The sequence below is a fragment of the Aedes albopictus genome, chromosome 2 (genome assembly GCF_035046485.1).
Source record: "Aedes albopictus strain Foshan chromosome 2, AalbF5, whole genome shotgun sequence".
NCBI classification, from domain to species: Eukaryota; Metazoa; Arthropoda; class Insecta; order Diptera; family Culicidae; genus Aedes; species Aedes albopictus.
This window is the reverse complement of record NC_085137.1, coordinates 354999276-355024216: the sequence shown is the minus strand read 5'-3', so window position 1 is coordinate 355024216 and position 24941 is coordinate 354999276. Positions and strand designations below refer to the sequence as shown.

Genomic DNA, 24941 nt, shown 5'->3' with positions numbered 1-24941 from the left:
AAAATCTAAAAATCGGCCTGGTAGGTACATATGATACCAAACATTTTTTAATGTTGGTGCTGATATGAGAAACCAAACCTTGAAAATTTCAGCTCAATCGAACACCGATTCCACATCCACATGCTTTGGAAAGGGGATTGCATTTTTCGCAAACTAGCTCTTAAATAAAATTGATCAAAAATAATAAGTGTATTGCAAAGTAGATTAAAATGTTGAAAACAGTAGCAAAATAGTTTGATTTTACATTTAAGTAATGTTGTTTTTGGAGATACTGTATAAATCTTCAGAAAAAAATAAATGTAGAAATGTAGAAGTGTAGATTTTCAAAAAAAACATCATTTCACCAGGGCTGAAAATCCGTAATATGTATGTATGTTCCTTTAATTTTGCACCCCTAAATAAATTAAATTGCAAAATGCAATTTTATATTGCGCGTTTTGCCGTAGATTCTCACAAAAAAATGTGCAAAATCGCTTATACATCGTTATCAGTACATCAAATCAAGTTCGTAACTTCTACAGTAAGTGCGGAAATAACCCAAGGATTAACCGCGCAGAACATACCAAAGCGATTAAATGCTACTGCGCACCTCTATTAGCGTTTTCGAATAGCCTTGCGCGATAACTTTTTGTGTAACGGATAATAACGTATTTAAACAAGAGCATCAGCGTTTGACAAAAAATAGACGATTTTTATGATCGACATTTTTTTTATTTGACCTTCAGTTTTAATGATAGGATGATCACAGACAAACAGACGTAATACTCTACAAAGCGGCTTGGCACATGCATTTAATGATCAATTCAAATTTCATTTGATTTCCACGATCGTTCCACCAGAGGCGCTAGTGTCCGATCGCTTTGACGTTTGCCAATGTACACGTTGCTGAATGATGCAAACGAAAATTACAGGCAATTTGTGTAGTGGTGTGCGTGTTAGACAAATGTCAAATCGAAATCCATCATGGCCGACAGTGTCTCGCGCGGTTCTATCAACAGATGGCAGTGTGCTCATAAAAATGACACCGGGCAAAAGTTTTTGATGAATTTCCTCTAAGAGTTACGTCTGTTTGTCTGTGGTTTTGCTCTAATAAAGCAACACTGATCAATTTCACCCCGAAAGCTACATTTTTATGTTTTTAATTTATAATATTATTTATAACATTTGCAGTAAATGTTAGGTTTTCAGACAAAACCCATCATCATAGTTATTTTTAAACATTAAGCTTGATAACATCGGTAATTTTTCAGAAATTTGACACTAAAAACTGTGAAAATTAATTAATTCCACTCGGTAAAATATTATTTTATTTCTGTTACATAGAAGATTTATTTTGTTTGGTTAAATGTCGTGTCTTATCTCGCGTCGCTTTTCATGGTTGTCGTTATTTCTTATGTTTTGTACTTTAACGTATTGTGTATAATGAAAATGAATGAAGAACATCACCGATCAATTTCCTATCAAGTGAATTACCGAGGCGGTCAGTATAAATGGTGCAAAGAAGAAATTAATGAATGAAAATAAAATCTGCCTTCGCCAGTAGTGACAGTATGTGCATACCGCCAGAAGAAACCGATTACTAGCCATGCCAACTCCGCTCTATCTGATACACAGTGCCAGATCAGTTCGGTCGGAAACAGGACGTACGCTTGGAGTTTGCGGTACCCCTCCGGAGGATGAGGACCTGCATCATGCAGCACCACCTTTGGGGGTATGCTATCCTTCTGTCCACATACCTACCTATTTGTATACCAGGACTGTGAACTATGCATTTGAAAATATGCGTCGACCCGTGTGAATAATGATAGCCTCTTTTGGACACCGCTGCTTACAGAACTGGCTACTGTCCAGACTGCGTAGAACGAAGGGACACGACCTTCACGCCAGCAAGGGGAGCAATATGAACCAGCTAGAAAATAGTGAACTACAAGCGATACTGACTTCCCAGGGCGACGCGGAGGTTTGCTTGCTGAGCGAAAGCCCGTACCGGATTTTGCGGGTAAGTAAAATTGTCGGATGCTTGTTGTGACATTAACATCATATTAGTATTGTTGTGCTACTGAACGATAACCACGTGGCGCGTGTATATAGAACGAATTATATTGGAATACTAAGTAAATGGACGTATTGGAGCTGTAGTATGCTTGTCTTAAGGATTCTGGGATGTCATCTTGTCAATGCATCGAGACAAGACTAACATGTCAGATGAATTATTTAAAATACAAATACAAATCAACACGAGTCCCAAGGTATTCTTTTTGCATACCAGCCATATCTATTTGCATTATCATGTGGAATTTAATACTTTTATTTAATTCTGGTTTAGTGCCATTTTGTTTGTTAGGTGCTATTTTTTACTATAAACTGTATCTGTTTTTCCATAGGCATCTGTTTTTCCATAGGCATGTCGATGACATTCAAGTTCCAATAACTGTACAAAATATCATCGGGTGCCTCACGTTAATTCTTAAAGCGTTTTCTTAAGAACCTCAAACTGCTCTTGAATATAGGAAAAAATAGCTGATTGAGCTCCAGAGCAAACCATTCTTCGTCGGCATAAGCCAACCTCAAAGAAAACCGTTTATTAATTAACAATGAACCTTTTCTGCGTCTATGAGCCACTTCAAAAGAAGGAAATGATGCAAAAAACCAACAGCAATTTCATAAGCATATCCTTGTTTGCACGGCATCGTGGTACTCTTTGCCTATTATTGTCATGCGTTCGTCGAACCAACAATTCCTATTAAAGCGCCAATCAACCATTTTACTTGTAATGTTGTTTCGGGAAAATTATGTATTTCAATGGTTATGAGATGTTTTCAATTATAAAACAAATTACTCTAGCGAAATACAAACGACTCCATTGGATAATTTATTGAGTACTTAAAGAGTCTTCACTTCAATTTCATTTCTTTTTTTCGCGTTTTTCATCTCAATGTTCAAACACATCAAGCTATTGTAGTTTCATAAATTGAACGACAAATTTCTACATGCTTAAACTGTTAGTATACCCCACATCATGAGTCACCAAAATTCAGTAATCTCTTCGTTAAATACGCAACAGCATCCGACGGTTGCAGAAAGCTAAGATCAAAAAGACCAACTTTCGAGCGTCAATCTATACACATCAAAAGCTGGCACACACAAAGTTGAATGAAATCTCTCTGCGAAAGCGCCGTTCGTCAAATCAGGCAGCGTATACTGGTAGTTTTTTCCATGAGCAAGCTAAAATATCCAGATCCAAATAATAATGCTTATACTGTGTTTATCTTTCCAATGACTGTTACTCTCAATGGACCACTTATCGTCGCTTTCGTTGAAACTTTTGCCGGCCTGGTCCAGAGAGAGAAATTATTAGGACTACACGACTCCGCTCTACTTGACGATATGCTTGGCGTGCCGGCTATGAGTTTTCCCTGCTGAGTTCCTTGCACTCGGAATAATTCGAATCGGAAGTACACAGCTGACCAGATTCGGGCAGTGCAGTGCTGCCGTTTGGCATGTAATACAGTTTATGGAAACTCTTTGTCTGACTGAGATGAATACATTCGTTTAAGAACATTGAAAACAGCTTTTTGTATGATTACAACTGGTGAAGAGCCCATATATGCACAGCTGTAGGGAGCATGGGCTGGGTATTCAGCATGGCCATGCTGATGTTGACAGGTTCGATTCCCGATCGATCCAGGAATCAGTGGAAATTTCTGCGACTTCTTTGAACATAGAGTATCTTAATACCTGCCATGTGTCATGGACATCCTGATCGCCATTTTGGACTCTGGAAGTCTTCTCCATACCAAATATACCAATATTGCATGGCTCTACGCTTCTTTAAACAGACGCCATCTTGAATTTGAAGCCACCATCTTGGATTTCAGGTCGCCATCTTCCCCATCTTCAGTCCAGATATCTTCCCCATATCAAATATTCCCATATAGCATGCTTTAAGGACCTAAATCTGTATTAAACAGCCGCCATTTTGAATTTTGAGCCGCCACCTTGAACATTTGGCTGCCATCTTGAATTTTGGGCCAAAATCGTGGATCTTCTGGTCTCCAGTGTTGATTTCCGCACAAAACTCGTCAACCATGCTAAAGGTTACAAAAATCGCCGTTTGATGTATCGCGTGATGGGGCTAGTTCAGTTTTATATACGTCCAGTTCTACCGGTGCTGGTCCGGATCACTGAAATGGCCATAACTCCGGAACGCCTTGGCCGATCTGGATCATTTTCGATAGCAAACAATTCCGGTTCGATTCAAGCTATAATCCGAAAAATCGACCAATGGGAAGTGCCTTAAAAGTGAGTGATTTTATTTTGCGCACATACATACATACACACATACAGACATAATCCCAATTCGTTGAACTGATTTAATTGGTATATGCGACTTGATCCTTCGAGCCTTTTTCCGAAAAATCGTTTTTTGAGTTATATGTGTACGAGAAAGGCAGAACACTACTTTCGAGCTTTTTTGCTTTAGTTATCTAACTAAACCAATAGATTCCAAGATCTTTTTGGTAGCTAATTAAATAATCTTTCAAATGCGATAAGTTTGACCATTTTCAAGTTATAGCCAGTTTGAGACATGCAAAGCCAAACACATGTAAAGTTCAATTACTACGTAACGGTTGAGATTTGACCATATGCGTAAAACATTTTTTTCACCGGTCTGAACCTGTTTGCTTGCTAACGTTTATAAGGTTATCAAAAAATCCTAGCTTTGCTGTGTCGTATACACAGGTTCAGTTCAATTTTATATTTCCGCTTTTGGAGGGACACCCGGAACTGGTTACGGCACTACCGGCTGCCCCTAATGTGGTCCTAACATATTTCTTTGATAACCAATCATCAGGTTATCAGAAAAGCCGTCATTTGTTGTATCGCATGCATGGGATCGGTACTCTTTTATATTTGGCCACATCCGTTGGGACCCCCGGAACCGGTTCCGGAACAATACTGGTTCAGATATGGTCTGATACTGTTTTCCTGCTAACCGTTCATCAGGTTATCGAAAATGCCGTGACTTGATGTGTCGCATGCATGGGTTTGGTACTCTTTAATATTTGGCCACATCCGTTGGGACATCCGGAACCGGTTCAAATGTGGTCTGATACTGTTTTCCTGCTAACCGTTCATCAGGTTATCGAAAAAGCCACTGTTTGATGTGTCGCATGCATGAGTTATATTCAATTTGATATTTGGCCACTTCCGGCGGGACCCCAGAACCGGTTCCGGAACACTACCGGTTCAGATATGGTCTAAGATTATTTTCCTGCTTACCGTTCATCAGATAATCGTAAATGCTGTGATTTGATGGGTCGCATGCATGGGTTTGGTGCATTTTCATGTCTGGCCCCTTCCAGGGGTACCGATCCGGAACACCTAAATGGCCATAACTCCGAAACGGCTGGACCGATCCGAACCATTTTCAATAGGAAACAATGGGACCAGATTCCGCGTCGAATGAGCCGTCGATCGTTAAAATCGGTTGATATTTACTATCTAAAAGTGAGGTGACCATTTTTTGTACACATACACACACACACACATACATACACACACACACATACACACACAGACATCATCTCAACTCGTCGAGCTGAGTCGATTGGTATATGAAACTTGCTCCTCCGGGGGCTCTATCAAAATTTTATTTTTGGAGTGAACATATAGCCTTTCGGTACACCTTGGTGTACGAGAAAGGCAAAAAATGGATATTTTATTCTTAAAAGGTGTTGGTGTGCCACGGCATTTTTGAATTTCTGGAAAGGCGTCGCAAAACCAAAAAGTTTGGAAGCTTCTGTTGTAATTCAATGCTTTAGATATGATTTTAAATGAGGAGAAAAGATGCAAAGGGGTGTAAGTGACCATTTTATTGATTATGAGCTGAGTATATCAGAAAAATCTTCAGGTTTCAAGCTTTTAGGAACTTTTTTAAAATTATTTTTACGATGATTAGAAACATGGGGTCTCTAGTTAGCCTAGTGGGTAAGGCTATGGATCGCCAATCCGGAGACGGCGGGTTCGATTCCCGTTCCGGTCGGGAAAATTTTCTCGACTCCCTGGGCATAGTGTATCATTGTGCTTGCCTCACAATATACTAATTCATGCAATGGCTGGCAAAGAAAGCCCTCCAATTAATAACTGTGGAAGTGCTCAAAGAACACTAAGTTGAAGTGTGGCAGGCCAAGTTCCAGTGGGAAAGTAAAGCCATACTGAAGAAGAAGAAGAAACATTACAATAAGTCGGAGAAAATTGGGTTGATTTTGAAACTCTATACCTTTTGCATGGGATGAAAAATTGGTGAAAAAATTTACTTGGATTACCTCATTTACTCGGAAGTTAGTATTTGTCACTTACATCCCTTTACTTCTCAAGTAACCACGTTGTTGAAGCCTTATTACATGCTGATATAAGGTGTATTTCGAGCAATCATTACATTAATGCAAACTTCAGGTTGATTTAAAGCAGGAATGGGCAATTATAGAATCAAATTACTCGTGGAGCGGATCTGGTTGGATGGTTAGAACACTTGACTATCACGCCGAGGACCTGGGATCGAATCCCACTCCCGACAAACTCACACAAAAAATGTGAGTTCTTCCTTCGGAAGGGAAGTAAAGCGTGGGTCCCGAGATGAACTAGCCCAGGGCTAAAAATCTCGTTAATACAGATAAAAAAAAATCAAATTACTATTACACTGGAATAATCTTAAATCAGTCGCATAACTGTCATTTCCACTTTAAATCAACCTTAAGTGTTCATGCAAAGTAATGATTGCTCTAAATACACCGTATATCTGCATGCAATAAGGCTTCAACACCGTGCTAACTTAGGTTCTCACCCCCTCCATTGTTAATTTTATCAAAAGCATGTAACATGTATAAACAATAGATCGACATTCCAAGCTAAAAATATCACAGCCCGAGCAAGGGAAAATAGCTGAAGAATACCAAACTCAGGTATGGAAAACCGAATACCTACAACCTGAATGAGGTATTAAGAAGCCCTGCATAAGAGGTAAAATACCTAAAATAATAACTAGTGTGAATACTGTGCATAACACGTGAATAAGGTATGGCAATACCTAAATAATAATCGGCGATTTTTCCATACAAATAGCGATTTTTTAATAATTGAATAATACATCAAGCAGTCCTCAACACCAAATCAATAACTCGTTGAGGTATTCTATCAATATCTACAAAATACCAAAATAAGTTATTTTCAATACCTGGACAACCGACCAATACCTTATCTAGGTATGATACCTGGCTTTGGTATGCTCCAGTTATGGGGCAGTTATTCATTCTTGCTCGGGAGATGGCTCTTTATTGTGTGGTAGTAAAATCAAATTTTCTCGATGAAGAAACTGTTCCGGAACATGAAGTAAACACAAAATGTTGCCTTTTCAAACCATTCTTGATTTCTATTCACTAACTTTTCACAAAACTATCCCGTTTTCTAACAATTAACGTTTTTCGCGATTTTTCCATACGATTTGACAGTTCTTGACTACCATGCTTCCGTGAGCTTGAGGTGAAAATTTAAGCGCTGTCAGCGCTGGAAACTAGATGCTATAAAAGTTCTTGTATGCAATTTTCACTGTTGGCGCCAACTGAGAACAATAAATAAAAATGTACACAGCAATCATTCTATTCAGAGTCTTAACTTAAAATTTCATAAATTGTCAATTGAAAAATATGATCAAGATCAAAATTTTTTAAGTGCTCTCCGCAACAAACTTGGAAATTCTATAAAATTTTAGTTTAAGATTATAGAGAATTCTGTAAAACAACTTACGTTTTACTAAACAAATAAGAACAGAAGGCGATTTGATTTGTTTTAAAATTTAGAAATTTGATCTTTTTTCTCGGCTCAGGAAACCGCGGCGCACTTGATGAAGAGATCCTTGGCGCACCAGTGCGCCGTGGCGCACAGTTTTGGAAGTACTGCCCTAATTGATGAGACTTTGGAATCGCCAATCCGGAGACGGCAGCGGGGCAGCGTGGACGTCAACCACGAATAGATGTGCCGTAGTCCACATGAATTTGACATGTTTGGGAAATTGGCACTTTTGGACGCTCTAACAGATCTGGGATGTGTACGACATTTGCGAATTAGTCATTACCATTAGTTATTACTTAAGTAAAACGTGTAAAACTAGCAAAAGGTTATCAAAATTTTAGCGTGCAATCGTTTGAAATTACACGACAACGCGGAGATAGCAAATAAATCAGTTAGAAATTGTGTAATGCATCAATTTTTAGCACAAACAATTTTGAACGTGTTTTAATTGTGAGCTACGGGGATTTTGCCTTTCGCTGGCCCCCTGGGAGACGGCGAAGAAAGGCCTTCAAATAATAACTGTGAAAGTACTAGAGCACGGAATCACAATGGAATTCCTGTCAAATTAATATGGATATGGCTCCAATTTTGGGCACTTTCCGCTACAACTCAGTCAATTTTGAACCAAATAACACAATTTTTGGAACGCGGTGAGATAGGTATAGTATCTAACCGTGTCCAAAATTTTAAGTCAATTGATTCAAGATTGACTGAGTTATAGTGGAAAAGTGTCCAAAATAGAAGCTATTGCCCAAGTGGCTCGGAATCCCAGTAAATTTTGGACAGATCGACAATCTCGGCGATAGTCATTGAATAATTTCTGAATGGTACGGTTTTGGTAGATGTTTGCTTAAGATTTTTACTCACTTTTCATGGAATAGAGTTTCGAACTACTTGGACACCCACCTCAATTCCCGGAACCTCACAGGAAAACAAATCAAAATATCACTTGCCGCATATTTTATAGATAATCATCTCCCGCAACATTTCCGCAACGGGATCCACAGTCAATGAGCTGCACTTTCACTCTGAAGCCCCACAAGTGCTCAAAACAAATATTACACGCAGACGAGTGCACTTCGGCAGCACAAAGATGGGTGCCGAATTGATTTCCCATTTGATTTTGCTGGAAGTTCGGCACTGGTGCCAAGAAGTGTCGCTGGACTAGGTGCAGTAAATTCGTTCAAAATCAACTTTCCGGTAGAAAATCTTCACAACAAGCACTGTTATCAACAAGGTCACGCAATAAGGTATCTGATTCAATCTGAAAAAAATGGACGAAAACGGTCGTTTCGTTATGAATTTAGGTAATGCACAATTTTGTTTACCTGTTGTGCCGGGAATGGGGTCAAAAACCATATGGCCCCTCTTTCATCCTTTTCTTTCTCGTGTTTGTTTAGGAGAGCGAGTAAGAAGAAAGAAAAAGCTAGCTACGCCAATGGCTAGCTCATAATAAGATCTGAAGAAAATCTTTGAAAAATGTTCAGTAAGATTCTTTCAAACTGGTAACTTCTTTGCTCCTACTCTTTGACTGCAGAAGTGCTTGTAGAACTGCTATTGAAATTTTCAGCGATAATATTGCAGATTTCATGTAGGTTTGTTTAATATGTTGAGATATGCTGATAAATTCCTGAAAAAAAAAATTTTCCTCGTTTTCCTTAGCATGGTCTCGGTTTGATCGGCCCTTGGTTTATCTCCAATAGATATGTTTGCTCTAATTCATGAATTTTAAGCAAATGTCCAAATTATTGCGCATTTAGTTCACCACTGGACTGCGCACTGAGTCTTCATAAGTGCGAAAACGTTTATAAAAGTGCGCGATTGCATCCAATCCAGTTGATGTCTTCGGCGCACTATTTCTTTGATTTATGCTGAATAAGTGCTCTGAACACACCGATTTGTGACAATCGCGCTCTTTTATTTACGTTTTCGCACTCTTGAAAACTCGTGCGATAGTCCAGTAGTGAACTAAATGCGCTATATCATTACAATTATCACTCAATCGGAAAACATTACTGAGAATTCAAATTAGGCTTCAGTTATCCTGGAGAAATTTTGAAAACAAAAATTGCTAGGCAAAGAAATGAGAGATTTGTTATAACTTGCAGCAATTGAGTCTTCCTCAGAAAATGCTGATATAACTTCCAGGAAATAACATTATCGATCATGATCAGAATTCTATCCCATACGCCTTATTGACAAAAAATGATGTGCGATAAATTCCGACCTGGTTCGGTTCTCTCCTGAGCAGTGTTCGGAACTTTCGCTCATTCTCACGAAAATAGAATTCTCCTTCACGTCAATTTTCAGCGAAAATCTGGCATGAGAAATCTACCGCACAAAGAGGAGAGTGAAAATATAAAGCGGCGAGAATTTCGTTTACCCTTCGTCGGCCGATCATGTTGTCTTTCCTTGACTCCTATGAAGCCGACGATTGGTTATGCAGTAAATTTTCTACTCCCTCTGTGTGGTTGGCGTGGTGGTGTGGATAGAGTGCGCGTGTCGCGGTTGTTTTTAGTAATGCTCCAGGTTCGTGAGTTCCAGATTTTCGTGAGAATTGGGTGAGTGAAAATTTACCAGAACGAAAAGAAATTATCCGCAGGTTGAAGCGAGTTTAGTTATCATGAATCGCTGCTTTCGAAAAAATCGAGAATAGCATATTTCGTATCGCTGAAACGACAATTATAAACCCTGCTCCTGAGAATTATTACATACCAGCATAACGGATTATTACCAGCAATGAAAAGCCGACTGGTTTACTTTCTACTCTTTGTTAGCATTTCCGTATTGCCGCCGCCACTGAAAGTAGTTTTTTAAGTATGGTAAGGGGGGGGGGGGGGGGGGAAAGGTCATACATTTCAAAGCCTGATTCATGACAAGAAGTTTTTATAACATGGCTGTTGCCGCTGGGAGCAGTGCCCTCTCTTGCTCATGATGATATGAGATAGGTATGCACATATGAGATAGATTGACAGGAGCAAATTGTGTGTGAAATCAACAAAAGGAAAGATTGGAACCAAAAGACACTCTAATCTATGGATCTCAAACTATAGTAGCGCTATTTCATTTAAATAGCTCTACTTAATACTAGTAATTTGTTGTTCTAACTGTGGCAAGAGATGTATCGAAAAGTAAACAAAATGAACTTAGACGAATAGACTAAAGAAGTGAATTTTATTACCTTACATCTTCGGCTATTTCTGATCGTGGACAACAGCAACGAACGATAAACATTTCTTGCATAAAAACGAATCAAAGAGTTTTTCAGTTGCTCTGAAAACGCCGATTTGCTGATAACTTCCAATCTTCAGCGTGCGCAGCTTCTTTTATCACACGTATTCTCCTTGATAAACACGATAAGAGCGGGCGGCTGAAAGAGGAGACAAGTGCCTGAGTAAAGTCTGAGGTAATCCTGAAAATTTTTGAGATTAAACCTATCGATTTGTGAGGATTTTTATCCAGGTTCTGATAGCGTTCTGTTAAGGGACTGCTCATAAACCAAGTAGACCGAAATTTGGTCATCTCAGAAACCCCCCTCCTCCCCTCGTAGACTTTTGTCCATACAAAATTTTGAAAATTCATATGGAGCGTAGACTTTGGCCAGACACACCCCCCCTTCTCCCCAAAAAGTCCACGTGGTTTATGAACAGCCCCTAAAAGGCACATAGTCTATCAATGATAAAATTTCTGGGATATTTCGGAATAGTTTTTAAATGAAGGTTTTAAAGTTTTAAGGGAATGTTCTTATGGCTTTTCCGAGAAATTTATTTTGTTTTTAAATCACTTGAGGAATTCTGCAATCTTAGGAATTAAAAATTCAGAAAATATGAGCGATTTCCTAATGATACTGTAACATATTTTTTATGCAGTCCTTTTTACAGTTAAAAAAGCAAACACCGAGAATATTCTTGAAGAATTGTCAAAAAATTTTCTAGTTAAAAAAAACGTTAGATGTTTGAAATTACTTTTGCAAATCAGAAAATATTTTCCTAAGATTCCTAAAAATTCCTTTTGGAAGCTTTTGTCTCAAAAATTCTCAAATAATATAGACAGAAACTCCACCTAGATTATGACAACAACAACAAAAGGAATTTTACTGATTCTAACAAGAATGTCTTTAACCTACTTATCGAGGTAACTCCTTCCGAAAAATTCATCAAGCGTTTTGGCAACATTGAACATAGTTTCAAATAATTCTTCAAAAGCTTCAAACACAGCAAAAAGTAGTCGCTGGAAATGCCCAACTTCAGTGTTTTCAGTGTACGCTTTGCTCGTTTGGCCACATCGTCTTTCATTCAGAAAAAATGGTGTCGAATCGAAAATCGCGTGCGCAAACTAATTTTGAACAAAAGAGTAAAACATCCTAAAATGACGCACATCAATATTGTTGAGACGTTGAATATCGCAAAATCACCACTGGAGTTTCATACATTGTCGAAAAGAGAAAATATTTCTGAACATTATCGAAATTCCCGAAGAAAGTATCTTGTACGGCAGGCGGAGTGTGGATGTGGTCTCTAAAGTGGCATTTTTATCATGACTGGCACCATAAACGGTAATATTTATGTTCAAGAATGTCTGAATAAACCTCCGTTGCCTTCCATTCGGACATTCGGACTTGACATCTTCCAACTAGCTCACATTTGTTACATTTTTACTAATATAAATATTGTCCGGTTAAGTGCTAAATTCACAAGGTTTTATTGGTGATCGGTCAAAATTTGGTCACACAATTTTTTTCATAACTTCAGACTGCGTACACCAAAACAGCTGATTTTTGAAACAGTAATGCTACATTATATGTAGCTTATACCATAAAATTTTCATCAAAATTGATTAAGTATTGGTTGATATATAGATAAAACTATCGACCTACCTTTTTAAATTTTGTACAAAGGCGCGCCATAGTAATTTTTCGGAAATATAAGGTCAGTAAAGCACAATTTTGATTATAGAACTACCAATACTGCTACGATTTTTATCAAAATTTTACAGTATAACACTATTATGAAAATATGTTCTTAGTAAAATTTTGAGCCATTTTATATGAATACTTTCAAAGTTGTAGCAGTTTGAATATGAACAAAACTGACCGGGTGCCACTTAAGCAAATATAACTTTGTAATGGCTGGATCAAATTGAATGAAATTTTTACACAACATTTTGATTTGCATACTTCACATACAGAAAAAAATTCATTGAAATCGGTTAAGTATCTATGACTCTATAAATAAACCAGTAAAAATGTGTTCTTATTTGTGAATCCTCTTTGCACAAAATTTTAAAATTGCAGATCTCAGAGTTCAACAATATCTCCGCAAATTCTAGACCGATTTTGATGAAAATTTTATGGTACAAGCTACATATAATGTACCATTACTGATCCAAAAATCAGCTGTTTTGATGTACGCACTACGCAGTCTAAAGTTATGAAACAAATTGTGTGATCAAATTTTGACCGTATCACCCTTTAGGTTTAGACGGATTCGATGATCCGAAAATCACAACATTCCATCCAATCGAAACGAATTGAACTGAACCTTGGTTAAAAGATATCTTCAAGAAACGAATAGCAGCGCCTTTTAAGCAAAGCCTCAGGCGTATTTAACAAAATGCTGCAAAATTGGTGTCACACAACACTGTGCCGAAGCTCAAGAAAGTCGTGAAACGAGAAGTATACGAATTAGGATATAAACACATCGAACTCACTCGATTTAAAATGCTGTATTATTTGTAAGTTGATAGGCTATGAAAATAACGTTTTACTGTTGATGTTTCCATTTATTCGTTTTAATCACGCTACTTTTTCGTTGACTACTTCTTGCTGTGCTGTGAAAAATAGATGATATCTAAGCTAAAATTCAATGACTCGGCACCTTCAAATAACAGTATTCAACAAGTTTTAATTGAAATCTTGATTAAGAATTTTCAAAATCTTGTAACTTTAACTGAAACTTCTATTGTTAAGCAAAACTGTTCCCAATAAATCTGCACTCACTGACCGAATCGTACCGTTGTTCGTAACATCGAGAACGAGCGTGTCCTTTCGGCTGCATTCGCACTGGCACCGGCTCCCATCACCACCCATCGACACAGGACGATGTGAGAAATCATCACTACCGCACAGGATATCCCCAAAACGGGAAGCTATAAAACAACCGTGCCAGGATCGCAGATCTTCAGTTTATCTCGGTACGCGACGCGATTTTAACCTCTCGAAATGGAATAGTCCTCGCTAGTGGCTAACCACCATCCTTCTTTGGATTACCTTCCCTCATTGTTCCCTCCTCTACAGTGTTAATGCAACTATTCTGAAAGGAAACTGTGCTTCTTACTTGGACTTAGTGTGTTTCGACTTGCTGGAAAACTGAAAAGTCCTGTCCGTTGTTGGTGCGCTTGGATTATTGCTGCAGCGATTTTCGGTTGATGGACGTTTTGTGACAGTGATTTCATTTCAACAGTAAAAGGATAAAAGCGTGACTTACAGTGCTGACAGTGTAGCAGTTATTATAAAGGAGCGAAGCGTGAAGTGTGTAAAACAAAAGTTTCATTTGAAGACTTGGACAGATTAATATTAAAACGTCATATCCAACGAATTACGAGCGCGTGCAGGCATCTCTAGGAAATGTGTATTTCAGTTTGGCATGATGATAAGGGAAAATCAAAAAATTGGACTAATTGATGTATTTCTAATTGGATTTTATTTCTGTTTGGTATTTCGTTCAAAATTGAAATAATATTCACGTAACTTTAAAGAAAGATTCTGGAAGAACTTGTCCATTCTTAAGAAAAGCGTTACCACAATAGATCAAAGTAATGGTCGCAATGGCTTTAATCTCAACTAAAAAAGAAAAGCTTGTAAATTGCATAATTTCATATTTGCAAGTGAAAATACACTATACTTTAATTAATGGATGATGATTTTCTTTTGAGAGTCTAAAGAAAATCTGTAGAATATACTTTTCCAACCAGATTTTGTAAATAAATACGGTTCAATAACTGAGTTTCACTAAACTCAGCAACTGTGTTTATGAAACATAATGTTGATTGTAAGTACATGAAATTACAAATTTGAATATCCTGCATAATAAGTGGCAGACATATTTCGGGCAGACATATCGGAGAAAATGGTGGAAAACTTACTGCAGATTTTCGTGGAGAAACTCTCCATTACTGGAACTTAGAAATATACACTATAATTAAATTTTTATTCTGATCCAAGATAAATTCTGAAACCTCAAATACTATCGAATATACAGAGGTTTCAGTGTGGAAAACTTAGATATAAATAAATATGGTTTTCAAAAAAAAAAAAAAACATGGTAATAACATGCCTTGTTGAATTCACATCAAATTTTGCTGATATGTCAAATATTTTGAATAACACATAAAAAAAGACCAAACAAGCAATTGAGACCTATGAGACTATGAAAACAAAAAAAAAAGATGTTTTTACTTATTTATTGCATCTTAGTGAACTCGGCTCGTTTTACCATACCGTACCGTTTCATCAATATGAAGAAGAGATTTTTTTCTGTTTGCACATTTTAAGAATTGTGCAAATCTTGATGTTTTGGACCATCACTCCCTAATGATGAAATAAAAAATATGAGTCTTATTGAGAAGCCCACATGCGAAGGGGTGTAAGTGATCATTTTGTCGATTTGAGCTGTGTATATCAATGAAATCTTCAGATTTTAGGTTTTAGGAACTTTTTAAGATTATTTTTACGATAGTTTAAAATAATACAATAAATCTAAGAAAATAGGGTCTTGAAGAAAATTTACACAATCATCGTAGAAATTTTGTAACACTCAAAGCGATGTCAGTTAGGTTAGGCAGTTATCTGTTTAAAGTTCACAAAAATATCTTATTCTTAAAGCTTCAAATATCAAAATCATTATGTCAAAAAGGTACACAATTCTTGGAGAACCAAATACAGGGGATACTCAAAATAACTGGGACAGGTAAAATTTTCACTTTTCAAAAAATCTTCGACTAGCTGTAACTTTTCGAAAAGGGCATCAAATATTCTCAAATTTTTACTGTTCGTCCATCAACAAGTTGTGCATCAGTGGTTTAAATTTGGAAGATTCTAGATTCTAGAAGATGGGGCTATGCTACACGAAGTTAGAAAGATTCTAGAAAAAGCTATATTTATACGATAGCCAACTTTGAGCGGTTATATCTCCGGATTCAACCTGAGGTGTGTGGACTCAGTTATTTTGGTCATTCAATTTGAGCACGTACGTTTTCTTCCAGTGCTCCCCGTTGTTGAGTTGCTTATCTCTATGGAGATTTATTTCAAAGTGCACGCATAAACTACTTCACACAAAGTTTAAACAGATGAATAATATCAAAAGTTACAATCAAACGTATATATTTAGCTCGGTTGGTCCTATATGAGCTTGAAGAATAATTTGCAAATTTGGGCATGTTTAACACATAATTTTCATAGAGATAAACGTTAGAAAAACATGTTTGTGTCTGATGGCAAAGTTTGTGTGTCATTTAACGTTTGGTTTGCTTTAGCGTGACTAAGCAAACCGAATTTGTATCCAGGCACACTCTGATCATTTTTTAGTTTTGGCAGCAGCCTGGCTGCTGTCAAATTTCAGTCCGCAATCCTCAGGATTCAACTAACCGAATGCAATGAAATTTTGATCATAATTAGCTATTAAAAACTTCTGACTGAAATTAAAATTCTTTACTCGAAGAAAAATTATAACGATTAGTTTATTTTTCTAATATAACACCAATTTATCCAAAACTTCATCATCGTTTCAAAGTTCGAGATAGTAATTATAGTTCATTTAAATTTCCTCTTATTGACTTGAATATATTTATGTTTCAAAGGAAAGCAACAAAATTGAAAAGGTAATGGGATGCATATGAAAAATAGATAGATTTACTAAAAAACATAGAATAAATGAAATCGCTATAACTTTTTTTCTTATAAACAATTTCAAATTAAGTCAAATGTTTTTCAAAGTTCTACATTATATTAGTCATAAATGATCAAAATTACATTGCATTCGGTTCACTGAATCCGGAGATATAACAGAACTAAATTGGCTATCGGATAATTATACCATTTTCTATCATCTTTCTTATTTCGTGTAGAATAGCCCGATCTTTTCCCCCGATTTCGACCACTGATACACAACTAGTTGATTAACCTACAATGAAAATTTGAGAATATTTGATGCATTTTTCTATAAGTTACAGCTAGTTGAACATTTTTTTTGAAAAGTGAAAATTTTACCTGTCCCAGTTATTCTTAGTATCCCCTGTAAATCCTCTTTTCATGCATAACCTAGAAAATCAACGATCAAATAATTCTCTGTTAACAACGCAATTCAATCGTCAAGAAAGTCTTGTTTTCTACCTGGTATCGATATTGATAGAAGTGAAGAAATAGAATTCTCTTTCAGTATGAACTGCTTCAGCGACTGAAACTTAATTGACTTGCATTCATTAGTGACACAACCACACCGCTCTTAATAGTGTTGCATAGTACCACTACCAACCGCAGGTATGCTCCATATAGAAGATTATTCAATAAGCATGGAAAGTTCAAAGCATTCAGTTGACGTCCCCTTTTCCAACTGCACTCCGTTATTATCCCCGTTAACTGTAGTGGCTTGAAGAAATCTCCCATCATTAGCAGAATTCCCCGTGGCCGGAATAGCCCAAATCTACACACCCTACCCTGACTACTAATGTTATCAATTGTGATGTACAGCCGACAATCATTCAGTCAAATGCTACGAAACAGCTGCCGAGGGAACACGCTCTCGATTACAACTCCGCTCAAGATACCGGCCAACTGGACGCGAGTTCTACGGTTGCACCCGAGTTCGCGCGTGAACCCGACGCTGATTTTGCAGGTAAGTTTTGGTGGCAGAACAATTCAATTAACTGAAATAATGACTTTTCACATACACGCTTCCAAAGGTTTTGAATCCTAAGGACTGTATCGTTAATTATGAGTACACCTGAAAACGGCTGTATTTGGAAATGTTGTATTTATTTTATAAATTAAATTCAATTACATTGTTTATTGACCATGCCATGATTGTATATTTAATTTTTCGTGGTTCTTGCCACTTCTCGAACTTTCTTCTTGGTGTTCTTCATAAGGTTTTGGACAACCGTTCCGACGATGGTTTTGCTTACGCTGACCCAGTTTTTCTTGAATTTTGTGACGTCCTCTGCTCCTCTATCCTTTATCCATAGTTTCCCTTTCATCAAAGTTAACTATTTCTCAACGGGCCTTATTTGTGGGCGATTTAGAGGATTCATTGCCCTTTCCACAAATTGACCATTGTTTTCTTCATACCTGTCAAAGGTGTCACGCGCATAGTGGCAGGATGCCAAATCCGGCCAAAGTGATGTAGGACCTTTGTGCTTTCTGAAAGTGTCAGAATAAGTTTTTGGGGACATTCCGTCCGGTATATTTCGACGTTCATACTTGAGAAGTTCAAGAAAGGTGACGATTTCATACCACATTGTCAAATTGCTTGCCAAACAAACACATTTTCCCATTTTTTTCGCAAAAAATCGATTTCTCCTACTTCGACATCCGTGCCACACTTCACAGTGAAAAACTGTGCCCCTGGAAGTGCCTTGTAGTTCAATTTGACATACGTTTCATTATCCATGATTATGCACATGCAATTTTTGCTCAAAGCATCGTCGTACAGTTTCCAAGCCCGAGTTTTCATATAATCCGCTAGAATTTGACTGCGTTTTGGACATTTCTGTTTTGGGTAGGTCTTAAGGGAATTACGCTCCTTGGCACGTTGAACCATACCAACAGTCGTTCCGCACTTTTTTGCGTAATCTCTAATGGATACCTCCTATTTTCTTCAACGATTTTGCAAATTTTGCTGTCCAAATTTGACTTGGACGCACCTGTTTTTTTGCCGCGTCCGGGTAAGTTTTTCAGTGTGTTATGCATACCGAATCGTTTGATAGCATTTTGGACAACAAAAACCCTAACACATTCATTTTTAGCTAATTTTCTTAGCGATGATCATTTTTCATTGCAGTGCCTGGTCACAATCGATTTTCGCTTCTCCTCCGTAAATCCTCGCATTGTTCCACTTGAGGAAAAACTTTGAATTTTAATGAAGGTTATCGTTTGTTTACAACGTTAGTAACACATAGACACATAGCAGTTGTCAAAATAAGGCATAGTCTTTTTAATACAGAGCCTCAAAGGTGTACTCATAATTAACGATACAGTCATACAGTCCTTATTTCAGCAAAGCATCCTACTTCCGCTATGAATTTTCTCACAATTTTTTCTTTTAAAATTATCGAAACAGGCAGAATTTCACTTTTCAAAAAAAAAATGCAAATTGCAAAATAATCATTTGAATGTGAACATTGTATCTCAATCAAAATTATCTCTCTTCATACCAAACTATGAAAATACATACCAAATTTGTTGGCTTTTACGTGTTCTAGCAAAGAGTTCCTAAATACGTCATTTGTTGACTACCATCCATGTAATATAGAACTGTTGGTGGTCACATATACAACACTCCTGGTAATTTTCATACTTCTTGTGCATTAATTTTCCTTCAAATACCTAAGAACGTGAGTGCGTAATGTTTTTGGTTTGTCGAAAATCGTTGGGTCAGTACAATGAAATACAATGCAATCGCCGGGTTTAAAGATTTATTTTATGGTTTTCCGCTATCAATATAGCGTAATAATCTGTAGAGTTGTGAACTTTAGAGTCGTATGTCTCTAAATAAGTAAAATGGTCATACAAAACTGTAAAGCACTTCTTTATTTTTTTTGTGTGTTTGTTAGGAGTGAGCTTGCGAGATAACCAGAAGAACGGAAGCATTCAAAACCTAAATCATCTAATTCAGAAAAAGGATGAAGGGCATAATGAATGCATCGGAAATCAACTGTAAATATTTTCAAAAGCCTTAAAAAACGATTTGAAATAACTATTTCTATATGTTTGGATATACTGTTCTATTCTATTCTAGTGCTTGCTAAGGGTATGCGGTATACCGAATAATTTCGCCAAATACACCTCGAAACGAAATTCCGCGGAATTCCACGGAATTCAACTAGGCGAAATTTATGATTTTAAATTTCGTTTCGTTTCGTCAAATTTCAAAAATTTCGCCTTCAAAATATATAATTTGACGAATTTAAACGGAATTCCGCGAAATGTAAATAAAATCGAAAACAAGTTCATAGTGTAAATGTCCAACTCACAGGTTCTATAATAAAGACATAGAAAAAATCTCGAATGTACTGCTTATCTTGGACCTACCTTGCTCAATAGGTATGCTTTCAACATTTGCGGTATGCGGGACCATACTTTATATTTTGGTTATATTTTCTGATTGAATCAAATGCAAATAACACGAGTTTAGTTCCTGTCTTCATTTAAGATTCTCCACAGGAGTTATTAGCAGAGAAATGGTGAATATTTGGATAGGATGATATAGGGTGTGGAATACACTAGAAAAAGTTCTAATAAAACTTGGAAGCTCTTCCAAAATATGTTCCTAGAAAAAATAATGAAAATACCAGAAGAAATCGTAAAAGACAAATTCGGTAGAAAGTTTGGTACATGGAAAAGTTTCTGGAGAAACACTTTTCCAGGAAATTTTCAGTGGAACTCTTGAAAGAGTTTTACCATCAAATCTGTATGACGAAGCGTACACGGTTGAACTCTTATTTTTGCTGATAATAAATTCCGTATAATTTTATGTTCATCCTTTAGTTTTTCATAGAGCTCTTAAATTTTGCAAACACTGGAAAGAGTACTTTGGCGATATTTGGATGAATTGAAAAAAACTGTAAAGAAATATAAGAGGAATCCTAAATAATTTTAGTTGTTAAATTTCTTAAATATGTTCAGGTGAAGACATCGATGTAGGAGTTCATAGCGAAATTCTTAAAGTATTTCATGTGGAAAGTATGTAATCGTAGGGATTCAAACCGATATTTTTTGACGAATTTCTTCAAATACCTTCAGGAGTGAATTGAAAATGGCAAAAATTTAGATGAAGTTCAAATGCATATCTGATTTTTTTTTTAACTGTTGTAACAATATGTTTAGTCCTAGGTTAGTTGATTTCGGGACCCACAGTCTGGAATCGAAAGACCCGAAGGTAGAACTCACATTATGCAAGTCTTTTGGAAGTGTTATTTGATCCCAGGCCCTCGGCGAAAAGGGTATGCACTTTCACCATCACACCAGCTCCACTATAGTCCTGATTAGGGTGGCCCACAGTTATATGAAAAACAAAAATTTCGAAAATGCCAAGTCTTACCTCCTAAATCAGTTGTTTTGGACTCCCAGAAGCTACGTTCAAAATTTGAGCAAAATCGGTTGAGCCTAAGGAGCCGCTCAAAACGCTTGAAGTTTGTATGGGAAAACTTGGCCAAATGTGTGCAGAAATTTTCGAATTTTGCTGCTAGGTGGCGCTGTAAGCGTTCAATAAATAAACCCTTTGGTATTATTGTAGGTGACTATATGCCAAAGAACTTTGTCGAAGACCGCGAAGTGATCTGACGGCTGTGCAAAAAAAATTAAACGTAGCTTCTGGGAGTCCAAAACAACTGATTTAGGAGGTAAGACTAGGCATTTTTCGAAATTTTTTGTTTCTCATATAAGTGTGAGCCACCTTAGTCCTGATCTATCTGGTAGAATTTTTAGCCTAATAAGCTAGAGATGATTGTGTTATATTTTGAGAATTTTAAGTTTGCGAATGTCTTCATATTTAATGTGCGCATACATTTCTTAAGTATGTATTCTTTTTAATTTCTATATGAGTTTTACTAGTTTTTTTTTCTGTTAAATTCAATCATCTATCAATTTTAGGTTCAGATTTGAGGCTTTTTCTAGAAGCTACGCTATTCAACAAAGCTTGGTTTGTAAATATCTGGGTGATATATCCATACCATTGCTTCAGGTTTCTGATAAACAATCGGCATTAGAGCATCTTATAGCATAGTCGCAATGATGTAACCTTGGATGTAACGCATTATTGGAGTGTTCTTATTAAGTCATTGAAGCAATCTTATTAGTTTACTAGCTGTCCCGGCTAACGTCATACTGCCTGCCTACTATGTTTTTCACGTATAGCTACATAGGGACGTTCCCCGAAAAGTCATTTATTTATTTATTTATTTATTTATTATTTATTTAAGGGGGAAATCAGTTTGGTTTTTCTAACACATGCTTGCTTAATTTTCTCACATGTGTGAGTTTTCAATTGAAGATGAAGAAATGCTCGAATTTTCACCACTATCTGATATCGAGTTATTTTAAAATTTGCTTCAACGCTTGCCCAGGACACTTACCTTTTCATTGAAACCAAGAAACACAACATTTTCACAATATTTCACTGCAAAACTGCTAATTTATAAATTGTGCGCTATCTTTTCCAAATTCCACCCCAACGCACACCAGCTCGCACCATTTCACTAGCACTATCTTACCGGGAACAGTCTCACTTTTTAATTGCCTCTCGAAACGTAATTGCTTCCATAATCGAAGTGTAAAATGTTTCACCGGCTTCACAAATGGAATAATATTCACTACATCACGAAAAAGTCCGCGGCGATAGCCACACAATCGCGAAAACTGCACAAAATCGTTTTTCACTTTCCAACCGGCGCGGTATTTACTTCCATGTAGTGCACATACATGGTGTGGCTTTTCTTGGTTTGCTGTTTCTTTTATTCTCCCATTGCCTATGCGTGCATATTTCTTGCGTCATATGCACAGCGTGATAAACAAGTTGAAGATGGGAAAGAGACAAATGAAATGCACTAACGAACCTGCCTCATCTGCACATCCGCGTGCAGGAGTGTTTGTTTACTCTCTGTAAAGTCAGTAGGCGCTTTCACCAATACTTATAAATTGTGAGTTGAACCTTAAGTTCATCGGACCTTAAGGTCTACATAAACTGTTAAAATACATAAAACACACATTTACTTAACTTAATCTTAAACATAAACAACACTTGTCACGTTACAGTACTTACAGTACACAACCAATATAATATTAAAGTAAACCAGATCGTCGAATTCTGTTTGCAAAACGATTGGACGGCTCGTCAAACTCGAACAGATCTTCCACAATGCTAAATGTCCGAATACATGCGGCGATGGGCTCATTGTAGCCATACAAGGTTCTGTGGAATCTGTGCACAAGCAGGGTTGAGTATCGCAGCTCTCTACTAGGAATCCGGAAGTTGATCATCGCTCGCAGCTCTGGAGAATCTATTTCCCCATTAATAAGTTTTGCGATAAACACAGCCTGCTGAATTTTTCGCCGACGTTCTAGTGTGTCCAAACCAAGCAATTGGCATCTCGCCGGATATGGCGGTAGGTTAACTGGATCTCGCCATGGCAAACTTCGCAACGCCATTCGTACAAAACGTTTCTGAACTCTTTCTATCCGCAAACACCATGAAACCTCATGCGGAAACCATACAATAGAGGCATTTTCAAGAATTGGACGTACAAGCGAGCAATATAACGTCTTGAGACAATGTGGGTCGTTAAAATCTTTGGCAATTTTGAGAATAAAGCCTAAACGTTGCGTGGCTTTTGAAACAATCATGGATCGTTGGCAATCGAACGCTAGTTTTGCATCTAGTTGGACGCCCAAATCACAAATTTCAGCAGTTCTTGTCAGAATAGTTCCATTGATATTATAGCCAAACAAAACTGGACTATCGAGGCGATTAAACGAGATTACGTGACACTTTGCTACGCTGATGACTGTAGTGTATATGATGTATGAAAGGAAAATAATTTAAAAAATTATTGAAATGTTTTGAGAGTGTACACAAATGCCACACATTGATTCAAATATTTTGAAAGTGCATATGAAGTGTCACGCCTTGCTTTTGAGCTTTTCGGATATAAAGCAAAGCTTTTGCTTTCGAATTACGAAAAGGCGGGATCAGAACAAACGTGTCAATGTATGCGTGCAATATCTGAATTCTTGCATTTGATGGCATAGAGTAGTTGAGAGAAAACGTGAGAGGAAACGAATGGACATCACGTATACGCACCGTTCTGTGTGAGTGTTGGTGCTTCTGATTCCGATGGGAATATTCACTGCATGAGTCGCACAGCGAGGAGATTTAGGGATTCTGTGAACGACTTTCTAGGCGAATGGACGTACGGTCCTTTTCTCCAGATTTTATCGGTTACCACAATGGCATAGTCGGTAGGAGTGACTTGAGTAGTTCAGTGTCTAGAACCGCGTGTGAGGCGTTACCAAATTGGAAAAATAGGAGATTGTGGTTGCAGTTTTCGTTTGACTTTTAGCATTTTCTTATGGACGCTTGCAACATCCATGAATGCAATAAGGTTAACGAAAACAAAACGAGAAGTATCTCAACTGAAAAAAGGATCATATTAGAATGAAGCAAAGAACGACAAAATGAAAATAAAAAAAAAGACGGAGTTCCAGTAGGCCCGCCATGACCTCGCGGTGGCGGGTAGGCTGTGAATGATCCCTTCGAAGAAACAAAAAAAAAAGACGGAGTTCCAGTAGGCCCATCATAACTTTGCGATGGTGGGTAGGCTGTGAATGATCCATTGAAGAAAAAAATAGAATTGGGTGTAGATTTGTATTGGACTGCAATGGATTCGGATTAAATACGGACTTTGGCTTTGATTATATTCAAATTGGATTTGATTTTGATTGGATTTGGATTTAGATTGGATTCGGAATGAATTTGGACTGCGACGAACCAGCCAAGGGCTAAAAGTCTCTTAAATAAAGACAAATTAATCAATCAATGGATTTGGATTTGATTTTGGTTGTATTTGCATTTAGTTCTGATTGGAATGGGTTTAAATCGAAGTTGTGGATTGTATTGGGTTTGGACTGGATTAAGGTGGATTTGTCCTTGATTTAGATTCAATTTGGATTTGCATTTTATTGTATTGTATTAAGTTGGACTCGGAATGCATATTGATTATACTTGCGTAGGATTCGGATTTGATTAAATTTCAATTTTGGCGCTTGGTATTGATTGTAATAGGATTGGATTGAGGTGCATTTGGATTGAATTTGGATTTTG

The 24941-nt window shown here is 37.2% G+C and overlaps 1 protein-coding gene across 14 annotated transcripts in view; it reads left to right on the top strand.

The window, feature by feature from the left end:
- Positions 1 to 1322: 1322 nt before the first annotated feature.
- LOC115253829 (transient receptor potential cation channel subfamily A member 1) overlaps positions 1323 to 24941 on the top strand; it is a 105054-nt gene continuing 81435 nt past the window's right edge. For 2 of the 14 annotated variants that reach the window (XM_062852771.1, XM_062852769.1), the window contains exons 1-2: positions 1323 to 1711; positions 1835 to 1999. In XM_062852771.1, the coding sequence (XP_062708755.1) occupies positions 1586 to 1711; positions 1835 to 1999 (291 nt within the window). In that variant the 5' untranslated portion in view covers positions 1323 to 1585. Of the gene's footprint in view, positions 1712 to 1834; positions 2000 to 13954; positions 14381 to 17171; positions 17742 to 24941 lie in introns of those variants that run through there. The other 12 variants (XM_062852779.1, XM_062852780.1, XM_062852782.1 and 9 more) reach the window with 12 other exon arrangements.